Source organism: Eubalaena glacialis, chromosome 7 (genome assembly GCF_028564815.1).
Source record: "Eubalaena glacialis isolate mEubGla1 chromosome 7, mEubGla1.1.hap2.+ XY, whole genome shotgun sequence".
NCBI lineage: Eukaryota > Metazoa > Chordata > Mammalia > Artiodactyla > Balaenidae > Eubalaena > Eubalaena glacialis.
Genome location: NC_083722.1, coordinates 85,507,646 through 85,520,425, shown reverse-complemented (window position 1 = coordinate 85,520,425; position 12,780 = coordinate 85,507,646). Strand labels below are relative to the sequence as shown.

Here is a 12,780-nt window from a genome sequence, read left to right as displayed (position 1 = left end):
ATGATATTTTTGTCTGGCTTTGGTATCAGGGTGATGGTGGTCTCATAGAATGAGCTTGGGAGTGTTCCTTCCTCTGCAATTTTTTGGAAGAGTTTCTGAAGGATCGGTGTTAACTCTTCTTTAAATGTTTTAAAGAATGTGCCTGTGAAGCCATCTGGTCCTGGACTTTTGTTTGTTGGAAGTTTTAAAATCACAGTTTGAATTTCAGTACTTGTGATTGGTCTGTTGATATTTTCTATTTCTTCTGGTTCAGTCTTGGAAGTTTGTACCTTTCTAAGAATTTGTCCATTTCTTCTAGGTTGTCCATTTTATTGGCATATAGTTGTTTGTAGTAGTCTCTTATGATCCTTTGTATTTCTGTGGTGTCCATTGTTCTTCTTTTTCATTTCTAATTTTATTGATTTATCCCTTTTTTTCCTGATAAGTCTGGCTAAAGGTTTATCAATTTTGTTTATCTTTTCAAAGAACCAGCTTTTAGTTTCATTGATCTTTTCTATTGTTTTCATCATCTCTATTTCATTTATTTCTACTATGATCTTTATGGTTTCTTTCCTTCTACTAACTTTGGGCTTTGTTCTTTCTCTAGTTGCTTTAGGTGTAAGTTTAAGTTGTTTACTTGAGATTCTTCTTGTTTCCTGAGGTAAGATTGTATTGCTATAAACGTCCCTCTCAGAACTGCTTTTGCTGCGTCCCATAGGTTTTGGATCATCTTGTTATTGTTGTCATTTGTCCCTAGGTTTGTTTTTTTTTTTTTTTGATTTCCTCTTTGATTTCTTCAGTGATTTGTTGGTTGTTTAGTAACATATTATTGAGCCGCCACATGTTTGTGTTTTTTACAGTTTTTTTCCCCTGTAATTGATTTCTAATCTCATAGCATTGTGGTCGGAAAAGATACTTCATATGATTTCAGTATTCTTAAATTTACTGAGGCTCGATATGTGGCCCAGGATGTGATCTATTCTGGAGAATGTTCCATGTGCACTTGAGCAGAAAGTGTATTCTGCTGTTTTCAAATGGAACGTTCTATAAATATCAATTAAGTCCATTTGGTCTAATGTGTCATTTGAGGCTTGTGTTTCCTTATTGATTTTCTGACTGGATGATCTGTCTATTGATGAATGTGGGGTGTTAAAGTCCCCCACTATTATTGTGTTATTGTTGATTTCTCCTATTATGGCTGTTAGCATTTGCCTTTTATATTGAGGTGCTCCTATTTTGAGTGCATATACATTTATAATTGTTATATCTTCTTCTTGGATTGTTTCTGTTAAACATTATGTAGTATCTGTCTTGTCTCTTGTAACAGTCTTTATTTTAAAGTCTATTTTGTCTGATATGAGTATTGCTACTCCAGCTTTCTTTTGATTTTCAGTTGCATGGAATACCCTTTTCAATCCCCTCACTTTCAGTCTGTGTGTGTCCCTAGATCTGAAGTGGGTCTCTTGTAGACAGCATATACATGGGTCTTGTTTTTGTATCCATTCAGCCAGTCTATGTCTTTTGGTTGGAGCATTTAATCCATTTACATTTAAGGTAATTATCAATATGTATCTTCTTATTGCCATTTTGTTAACTGTTTTGGATTTGTCTTTGTAGGTCTTTTTTCTCCTCTTCCTCTTTTGTTCTCTTCCCTTGTGATTTGATGACTATCTTTAGTATTGTGTTTGGATTGTTTTTTCTTTTTTTGTGTGTATATCTATTGTAGATTTTTGGTTTGCAGTTCCCATGAGGTTTTGTTATAGCAGTCTATATATATATGCAAGGTTGTTTTAAGTTGCTGGTCTCTTGATTTCCAATGTATTTCCAATATCCTACATTTGTACTCTCCTTTTCTCACAATTTCTAGTTTTGATACCATATTTGTGTGTGGATGATTTCCTACCTTTACTTTATGTTTGCCTTTAACAGTGAGCTTTCCCATTTGTAATTTTCTTGTTTCTAGTTGTGGCCTTTTCTTTTCCCCTAGAGAAGTTCCTTTAGGATTTGTTGTAAAGCTGGTTTGGTGGTGCTGAATTTTCTTAGCTTTTGATTGTCTGTAAAGCTTTTGATTTCTCCATCAAATCTCAACAACAGCCTTTCTGGGTAGAGTATTCTTGATTGTAGGTTTTTCCTTTTCATCACTTTAAATATATCATGCCACTCCCTTCTGGCTTGCAGAGTTTCTTCTGAAAAATCTGCTGATAACCTTATGGGGATTCCCTTGTATGTTATTTGTTGCTTTTCCCTTGTTGCTTTTAATATTTTTTCTTTGTCTGTAATTTTTGTCAGTTTGATTAATCTGTGTCTCAGCATGTTCCTCCTTGGTTTATCTTGTATGGGACTCTCTGCATTTCCTGGACTTGAGTGAGTGTTTCCTTTCTCGTGTTAGGGAAGTTTTCAGCTATATACTCTTCAAATATTTTCTCAGGCCCTTTCTGTCTCTCTTCTTCTTCTGGGACCCCTATAATGTGAATGTTGGTGCATTTAATGTTGCCCCAGATGTCTCTGAGACTGTCCTCATTTCCTTTTCATTCTTTTTTCTTTATTCTGTTCTGCATCAGTGATTTCCACCACTCTGTCTTCCAGCTCTCTTATTCATTTTTCTGCCTCTTTTATTCTGCTATTGTTTCCTTCTAGTGTATTTTTCATTTTAGTTATTGTATTGTTAATTTCTGTTTGTTTGTTCTTTAAACCTTCTGGCTCTTTGTTAAACATTTCTTCTGTCAGTCTGTGCCTCCATTCATTTTCCAAGATGGCAGTAACATTATTGATGTACCTACATTGTAAAGGGCTCTCACCTTCAGACAAAGTCCAAACTCCTTAGCTTCATATTTAAGGTCTTCCATGGTACAGACCTCATCCTCCTTTTCCAAGTTCTTCTCAGTTTTTAAGATGAAAATTTTGTTTATGCGGGATTTTCCCCAACATTTACATGAACAGAATGTCCTTATTACCTATTTTGCCACTTAAAATCTACCTGTCTTTCAAGGTTCAACTGAAGTATCTTTCCTTCTTGAACTTTTGCTGTGAACTCCTGTGGTACTTATTTATGCTAATCATACTAATTTATTTGGGACCTAATGATAAACTGTCATGTATTATTATTTAACTTTTTAGGTCTGTATATATTTTTGTGTATTTTACCTGTCAGCTTGTAATGTTAAAGGACACCACTTGGCTCTTTTATCTTTTAATGCTGATTTCTCCTTATAGGGTAACACATATCTTATGGCCTCATTCTTCACATACCCTCCCCTCCCCACCTTTAACTTTTCAGGAACAACTCCTGCTTAACAAGATAAAGAACAGATTTAGGATAAGTTGTCATAGCAAGAGTACATGAACAAAGTGGTTCAGCTTTCTATTAAAAGTTATAGGTTAACTAGTCAGAAACAGTTTCCAGGAGAAAGTCATCATCTGAGCTTTGGGTAGGAGTGAAGTAAGAGGAGTGACAGGGATAAATGTCTAAGTGTAAGAATGAAATAGTCTGTGGGTCAGTGAGTGAATAGATTGGACATGGATAGAACAAAGGTGTGAGTTGAAGAGAAGAAGAAATATAAGGTCGGATAAAGGTAGTACTAAAGGGAGGAATGATGACATCTTTAAAGTCAAGAGTTGACATTTGATGTGATTTAGAAAGAACTATTGAATGTTCTGAGGATAGACAAGGTTAACTTGGTTGTGTTTTAAGGGAGATTTATTAACAGAGCTATGTACTTGCATCTCTAAAAATATTCTTCAAATAAACATATGCTCTTTTGTCCTTTTTGCTCATGTGGCTTGCACATAGCCTGAATGATGCAAAGTCAACAATGTACTTTGATTTCTTTGGACGCTCAGCCAAAGTGGTTTTTTGAAGACCCACTGGTTATTCTCTAATAATAAATTTAATCTTGCCTTTTTGATTTTTATTTTTCTTGCTGCATAATGTGGATGTGAATCTGAATGTAGTTTTCTGTGGTCTACTGGACTCTTCAACAAAGCAACTTAATCTTATCTTAATGGCAAAAGAAAAGTATGATAATGTAATAGCATTCCCTCTGCTAATTTTAGCTCAGTTTTCACTCAGTAATTTTACATAGGGATTGTACTAAACTTTTCCCTAAACAAAATACATTAACAACTCCAAATTAGGCTTTCATTAAATCAGATTTATGGAACATCACCAGGAAAAAAATGCCTCTACCAAGTATTGACTTATATTTAGAAAATAAAAATAGCTTGCAAGAGTATGGCTCTAAATAGAAAATATGTTTTACCCCTTTACTTAAATCATTTTGGAAGAATAACCTATTTACTGGATATAGAATTCTGGGTTGACAGGTTTTTTTTTTCTCAACACTTCACATTTGTCACTCTGTTGTCTTATGATTTGCATGGTTTCTAACGTGAATTCTGCTGTAATTCTTTCCTTCCTTCCTTTTAAGTAATGTGTGTTTGTTGATGTTGTTCTTTAACTTTAGTTTTCAGCAATTTGAATATGATATGCCTAGGTGTGATTTTTTAAATTTAATTCATCCTGCTTGGTGTTCTCTAAGTCATTTGAATCTGTTATTTGGTGTCATGAATATTGGAAAATCTAGTCCATTATTTCCTAAAATATTTTTCCGGCCTCTTCCTCCCTTCTCCTTTTGGAATTTCAATTATATGTATTTATATTGTTTGATATTGCCCACAGTACTTGGATTCTCTGTGGTGTTTTTGTTTGCTCTTTTTCTGTTTGCATTTCATTTTAGGTCACATCTATTAACCTTTCTTCAAGTTCAGTGAATCTAATAAGTGTATTACATTGTGGTTTTATTTTATATTTACTTGATGACTAATAATATGAAGCATCTTTTTATGTGTTCACTTGCCATCTGTGTACCTTCTTTAATGAAGTGTCTGTTCAGCTGTTTTTTCTATGTTTAAAATTGGATTGTTTCTTATTAAATGGCAGGAAATATAGAGATCCCGATAACTAGTTTTTAGCATGATTACCTGAGTAGATGCTACTGCTACTTATTGATACTTAGATGGTAGAACAGTGGGGAAGGAGCAGTTTAGGGGGAAATCAGATTTGTGCTTTTGTCATGTTAAATTTAGGATCATTATTAGATGTACAAATGAAGATGTTAAATAATCAGTTGGATATTAATCTGGAGTCCTGGGTATTGGTTGGGATTAGAGATATACCTTGGTAGTTATTGGCATATAGGAAGCATTTAATTCCGTGGATTGGATGGAATTATTTGGGAACAGGGCTATAAATGGCAAAAAAAAGGGCTACTTTAACAGAAGCCTGGGACAGGCCAACATTTAGAGGCTGAAAATATGAAGTGAATCCAACAATGGAGACTTGAAAAATAACAGATAATGAGGAAGGAGAAAAAATCCTACCTTTAAACCCTGAGTAATTTTCACTCTCCAAAAGTACCTAAAGGAGCCACATTTCTCAGACCCCAGGTAGTTCTCAGAACCTTCTTTACCAATGAGGTAAGAGAAACATTAAAAGGAAAATCATAGGGAAAAAGAGATGTTTCAACGTTTAAACTTTGTATTTTTGCTCAGTAGATAGGCTTGACCACTTTATCTATCATCCTCCCATTACTCTCTTTCCCCCTCTCCGATTTAGTTTTCTTCTTTGCCCTTTTACCTGACATTGTATTAAATGTTGCTTATGTATTTGTTGTCTATCAACTGTAAGTTCCATGAGGTCAAGGACTTTATTTTGTGAACTACTTTACTTATCCCTAGGACCTAGAACACCTCCTGGTACCTAGTGGTTGCTATGTAAATATCTGTTGACTCCTGAAAGAAGAAAGTGGTGTGGTCAATTGCTGACAAATTAGTGGAGTTGAGGTTAAAGAACACGGTATTTGGAGAACTTGATAAGAGCTGTGGGATGATGATGATGGAACCCCAAGTTAAACAGGTGGAGGGAATGGAAGACAGAAATGGATTTTGTGAGTATAGACAACTCTTTCAAGAAGTTTTATAGTCAGAGTGAAGCACCAAAATGAGATGATAGTCAGTGGTGCCTTGAATCAAGTTTTTCTAAGTTGGTGATAATAGGCCAGTATCTATAAAAGTCAAATGATTTCAAATGACCACAAATCAGATAAAGTTAACTTCCTATTTTTCAATTTTTGAGCAACATAATATAATTGTTAGATTCACATAAACTGCGGGTCTATCTTCGCTGCCAAACTTCATGATCACAAAAGCCAATTTTACCTTGTTGGTTCCCAACTTCTAGTTCCTATCGTTTTCTAGTTCCTTTATGCTATTTCACCAATGCAGGCAGAAATATAAAACCAGTGTTTTTAATCCTGTTTCTGAATCCAGTCATGGTTAGTAGTGACTTGTTTCTAAATCTTAATGTTCTCAACAGTCTAAATTAACTGTTAGAAAATGGGGTTTTGGACCAGCAGCTTTTTGTACCCTTGTTTCTTTGCCCCATTCTTGGTAGCAGAAATGAAGTTTCCTTGTCTAGAGTTATATCCTGGACAGTAAAAGCCATGGAGTAGAGAACTGATTTGTTAATTATTTTGAACAGTCATAAGTCCTGTTTCTTAGAACCCCCCTTTACCCTATGCTGGCTTCCTAGTATTTTAACGATGGAAGACGAGTATAAATACTTTTACTGCTGCTTTTGGTTGATGGTTTAGCAGCCTGAGATGCTAGACAGTCTTAAAATTTGTATGCAACTGCTCATAGGATCCAGGCAAGTTAGACTGACGATGGGCAGACATAATTTAATGGGACAGATGTAGACTTTGGTGAACTGGAGAGTACATGCATCACCTAAAAGGGGCAACAGCTACTCCTCTCCAGCTTGTTGTGCCCACGTGAGAACAGGAGCCTGGTGTTGTAACACCACCAAAATTTTTGAAAAAAGCTTGAAATCTGAATCTTAACGAAAAAGTTTTTTGTTTTTTTACATGTTGGAAACTAAGAAGACTTTTTAAAATTATGGCCTAAATATATCTGTAGAGTGAATATGATCTACAGGTCAACAATTTGTGACCTCTTGTGTACTCTGTGATACGGAGTATTGAGTCCCCATGGGTGTAATTTGAGGAAGACTAGGGTTATATAATTAGAGAGATTCATTCTTTTGTGGTGAGTTGGTCTTTCTTCTAGATACCACTGGAAAAGGTTAATACACTGTTTCTTAAATTCCCAGTTAGTTATGGAGAATGAACTATCAGTTCTTTATCTTTGTGGAAAGAAAAATTGGAGCCCTGATAATGAGAGTTGAATTCCTGATGTGGGGCCTCTAAAAGTTCAGAGATAATGGTGGACCCAAGCTGCCAAGTTTGGGACTCCTGTTTGGAAATGGCAAAATTCCTCATAAGTAGAAGCAATCATAGCGATCCTATATATGTATTTCATAGATTCTCCCAAAGTCTTGCCAAGAGATATCCTTCATCCTACACAGTAAAAATTAAGAGGGAGAACTTGCTACAAATCTAGTTGATACATTGGAGAAAATAATAATTCTACTTATAACTTAGCAGCAGACTCATAAAGCGAATAAAGTTTGACTCAACATGCAGTTACAATGTGGTCACTGTTTACTCTTTAAAGCAGGAGGAACTCAGAAAAGACACTTCTGGTTTTCTGCCTATGTAAAATGGCTCCTAATAATCATTTTACTACCATGAAAACGAAGACCAAGGGTCTGTGGGTATAAATGTGATCTATTAAGAGAAACGAGTAATCTGATTTTATTGGATGTAGATATTTTCATAGAAATGCTCAGCACTAATGAATACATCAAAAACCATACTTTATTTTATGTATAGCAATACAATTTACATATTAAATAACACTATAATAGAATGATTTGATATAGTTTTAAACAGAAGAAAAAAGGGAAAAATTTCAGGTTACAAAACCCCCCGAACAAATTAAAAAACCAAAAAACCAAAAAAAAACACTTTTTCCAAATGGGTCAATGCAACGACTGTATTCAGTGACTAATTATGTCTAATTCCTATTGCACAAATGGTCAATGAAATTAAAAAAGAAAACCCAACTTTCACAATCACTTCCTCAAAGAAATAACACATGTTGGATTCTTTTGGAATGCAAAGATGGTTCTTGCTACTTCAATACACAGAAAGTTGAATTCACATATCCACAACAAAGGAAAAAAAAAACAAAAAACTATGACAGAGTTGAAACTAGAAAAAAATTAGCTTTATATGAAAATATAAAATTCTATGATTATATACCATAGATACAAAGTTCCCAGAAGATGCTTATCCAAGCAACAAAATATTTACAGTTTTAATGATTTTAGCTATTTCAAAATGAAGTGAAAGAAACATGAATCAACATGAAGGCTGAATTTTTTTTTTTTTAGAAACAATGGCTGCTTGCTAGTTTCAAATGTCCTAACAAAAAAGGAGTCACTACCCCAAATGTTGGAGAGTTGCGACATTTTATAAAATTGGCCGTCTCCTTTTCTGGAGATGTTTATTTCTTAAAACTCAAGATATTTTTCTTGAAATTAATTATCCTCTGTAGAAAATGCTTCCCTTTGCAAATATTTAACAAAAATACTAAAAACAGTTTAACAGCTAAGACAAAGTAGAGGCCAAATATCATTATTACAATTCCTTCCTATTTGTAGCATGCCTTCTTTCTAGAGATAAGTAAAGCCAATATTGCATGTTAAGTGGCAACTAAGGGCAAGCGCAAAGGGGTAAGTGAAATTACAGCTGTTTTTAAAAAAAAAAAAAAGCAGGCATTTTCCCTTCATATAAAAATTCACTGGCACCATTTGAACATAAACTTTAGGACATAGGAGTTGAAAATGCATTTTCCCGTATAACTGCTAAATTCTTAAGACAAACTACATTTTGATTATTATTTCTTAAATTATGATGAGTTTGGGTTTCTTTTTTTAATTTTTTGCTTAGAATTAGTAGTATGTATCTTTGGTAAATTGGTATCTATATTTTAATTTTTAAATACAGTGTATATGCATTTAAGAAAAAATTCATAACAAGGCAGTTGTGCTGTGTCATTATAAAGTAATTAAGGTTATTTGTTGATTTCAGTATGTCACTCTGGGCTAAAAACTCCAACAGCCAGACCTTAAATGTCATAACCTTCTCTGACCTTGCTGGACTTTTCAACTCGAAATAGACTCTGAAAGCGCCAAGACATAAAAATTAGGAAAACCAATTCACCTAATTTTAATCATGTTGAATTTCAGAAGGAAACTTTTTTTTAAAATATAAAAGATGATATTGTGGCTTTTAGATGAAGGAGAGTTCTCTTGATGGCCATAAGCTGTGTTTTTTCTGATGTCCAGCATGGCCACTTGTTCTGATCTTTGCAATTCAGTTTTGAATGATGTGTGCGTTCTGCTTACCTAGAGCTAAATTCATACACTCCCAAAAGCTTATTTTTATAACATAGCACAGATTAATTTGCAATAGCTATTTCCTTTCCTCCTGAGTGCAAGTGGTAATAACCTTGTTATGTAGTTAAGCAATGTGCTTATGTCTCAAAGAGAACACCATCTTTGCCTCTGGAAAGATGCAAGCATATATTTGCCAATAACAGATGAAGAATAATAGTGAGGATACACTCCATGGTCAAAGTGAGGAACGGCTGAATATAACTATCCTCAGTGAAGTGTGTTTGGACCACTTTGGCAAGATGGGCAAATAGCAATTGCTCATAGTTCAGTGTGTCGGGATTTGTAGACTTTGGTTCAAGACCGCTACAGACACACAATTGCTCACAGAAAACTTATAAGCCATCCTTGTAATGTTTCTATTGTATTTACTAGCTATCTCTCTTTTATCATGATTCTGATACCCCTGGAAGAGATGGTCACAGAATTGGAGGGTATGCATTTCCATGAATTGAGCCCTCTGTAATAGCACAGAAGGGAATACTTGCCATGTGTCTTGTAACCAGTGTTTACTTTTGTTAAGAAAAAATGGCAGAGGGACCATGAACCCCAACTTGAATGTTACTTCTGAAAGTCAAGTCCACTGTACCATCTACTGAGAATTAGCTCATATCAATACTCTATACAACTAGAGGAACCTACTTAATTGAGTAAAATGATCCAGCTCTTGCCATGATGTGAAACCTTTCCCTTACTGATTTCCCTCAGCCAGCCGGCAACTGTAGTGTTCCTATGTTAAAGCTTTTTTTCTTAAGTGTTAAGCAGAGCTTCCTTGTGTCACCTCTGATGGGAGCAGAGGGGCGGTAAAGGTGTCTGTGTCCTCTAGCACATACAGTTTAGCAAACTTGGCTCACTTGTACATCTTTTCTCAACCTAGCCTACACAGTTCGTGAACAGTGGACTGTTCTGTGTGGCTGAATCTATGTGATGAAAAGACGGGATGAACCCTGGCAAGTTATGTAGTTCACGAAAACTCCGTTGACCTGGCCTATGTGTTAGAAATCCTGGGCTAGTCCTGTAGCCTCTCTCTCCTTAGCAGCTTTGTTCCTTCAGGTCCACTCTGACAAACTTCATAGAAACCCAACTCAAGATAAACAGAATCTCAAGGCTGATTATCATGAATGTTTTAATGCCTATCCAGATGGTATGATAATAGCCAGTATGGACTTTTGGTTGAAGTTTATTGACATAAAAAATAACCAAAACCCTTTTCTTCTTAACAGGCCCAGTTCTGGTGATGGTTTCACTTCTGACAGAAGTCATCCCTCAAGAGCAAATGTGCAGTCGAAGAAACAGATCTCAGTAAGTAGCTTATTTTTCTAAATAACTGAACTGAAATTTCTTATTAATGCTCCTAATTTTCCCATGATGTACAGCAGGGTGACTATGGCTCCAAGAAATTACTTCCTTGGGCTCTGTGTCATGATGAGCAGTCTCTTTTTATCTGTTCTTGAGGCTAAACTACACAAAAGCATACAAAGCTGTCTCCTATTTTTAAAAACTGTTTGAAAATGTCACTATCACCTTTCACTCAAGATTCTAATTTTCTCTCTCCAAATCAGGTTTACCCATGTGTGGGAATCTAGATAGTCCCAAAGACTTTTGCTAATACAGTATTTTCAGTTTAATCCTAAGTAGAAGAACGCATGTAATTATGAGATTTATCATGAAACATTGGGCAAAAAAAGGAAAGAAAAGAATGTAAGAATGTTAACTATATAGGTAGTTTTTATTAGATTGCTATAGGAGTAATAGGAATATTTTAGAGGACTAGTTTCAAAATTACACACCTGCAAAGATTTTCATTATTCCACCTGCCATGAGGTATGGTATTATAAACCATGAAGCATTAATGGAGATTCACTAAAGGGTTTCATAACTGGAGTTATATAAAATATTGCCATCTCTCTTTGGTAAAAGATGGCCCTGATTTTGGGGTGTAGCTATTTCAGAGAGTCAAAATGGAAACAACACACACTGTCCACATAGCTACTGTGAAAACTGTAATACAGAGATATCTTTTATTTTGACACAATTGGGCATTTTTTTAAGCTATGAATATAACTTTGTAACTAATAAGTGATGTTCACATGAAACAACTCAAACCTTCTAATTTCTTAATGGCTATCTTCACCATCATAAATGGAACTGTTTCAAGGCCATGAGGTTTGACAGACCTTCAGAGTAGCTTCCCCACACCTGCTATTCTTTAAAAGAAAACAATGCTCATCCACTCCATTAAAATACAGAAGACATACAGTATTGAACAGTGCCTTGAAAAAATAGAAGAGGAGAACTGAGGAAAAGTACAGCATTGCCTGCTAGTAGAATGCAACTGCTTTAGCAACAATAATGATAATAATTAAAAGAACCAAGATTCACTGTCATAACAAAGACCTTCACTGTACTGAATTAAAAAGTAGCATGTGTGCTGTCATGGAATGTCACATCAGGGTTTGCTTTAGTATTAGATTATAGGCAGTAACACTGATCAGATAGTGCAAACTAGGTAAAACCGCGTTTCACTGTGTGAAATGAACAGAGGTGCAAATGCTCAGTAGGATACCATTAAGACATAAAATGGCAAAAAATAAATATCAAAACTTTTATCAGTGTAAAAAAGTAACCGGGTTATTGTATAACGTAGAGTCTGGCAAAAAAAGGCCTCAAAAAAGTTCTCAGTCTTCAGAAGTTTTACAAATGAAGCGCCCTTTCAGGATTCTGATCACACTAGAGATTCCATGCTCTCGGCAGGGTCCGATTCATCTGCCATGAGAACAGCACCATTTTTGTCCACTGTCATGGGACCATTTCCATTTTCTTTAGTGCTGACCAAGCTGAGCATTGCTTTGTAGACAAACTGGTATTGTTCCTGGAAAACAAGAGGGAGACAGTTTTTGAGCCAAAGAGCAGCTTAATGATTTATTTCATCTCAGGTGGAAATACTGACTAAAAATGTAAATGTGAAAAATATACTAGAGAAACAGGAATTATGTCTCTGCTAGTTCAGATACTTAAAAAATAATCTCTTGAATCCTTTATAATCAAGACCTACACCTTCTTCATGTCCTTTTGATCTCTGTTACCTTGGAATGAATTCTCAATGTTGACAGTCCACTAAGATAATAGGATATCCATATTTTATAATCAGAGGATACTACATTTTAGAAAGCAGTGTTTCTCAACCTCAGCCCTTTGGACATGTGGGCCAGCTAATTCTTTATTGTGGGGGGCTGTCTTAGGCGTTGCAGGACGTTTAGCAGCATCCCTGGGCTCTACTCACTTAACTCCATCTCCGGCTGTGACAACCAAAAAAGGTCTCCAGACATTGCCCAACATTCCCTGGGGGGCAAAGTCACCCACAATCAGAACCACTGTTCTAA

The 12,780-nt window shown here is 35.3% G+C and overlaps 1 protein-coding gene across 3 annotated transcripts in view; it reads right to left on the bottom strand.

The window, feature by feature from the left end:
- Positions 1-7,843: 7,843 nt before the first annotated feature.
- Positions 7,844-12,780, bottom strand: part of PTPRG (protein tyrosine phosphatase receptor type G) — a 729,368-nt gene continuing 724,431 nt past the window's right edge. For 2 of the 3 annotated variants that reach the window (XM_061197096.1, XM_061197097.1), the window contains one exon: positions 7,845-12,269. In XM_061197096.1, coding sequence (XP_061053079.1) covers positions 12,123-12,269 — 147 coding nt within the window. In that variant the 3' untranslated portion in view covers positions 7,845-12,122. Of the gene's footprint in view, positions 12,270-12,780 lie in introns of all 3 variants that reach the window. The other variant, XM_061197098.1, reaches the window with a different exon arrangement.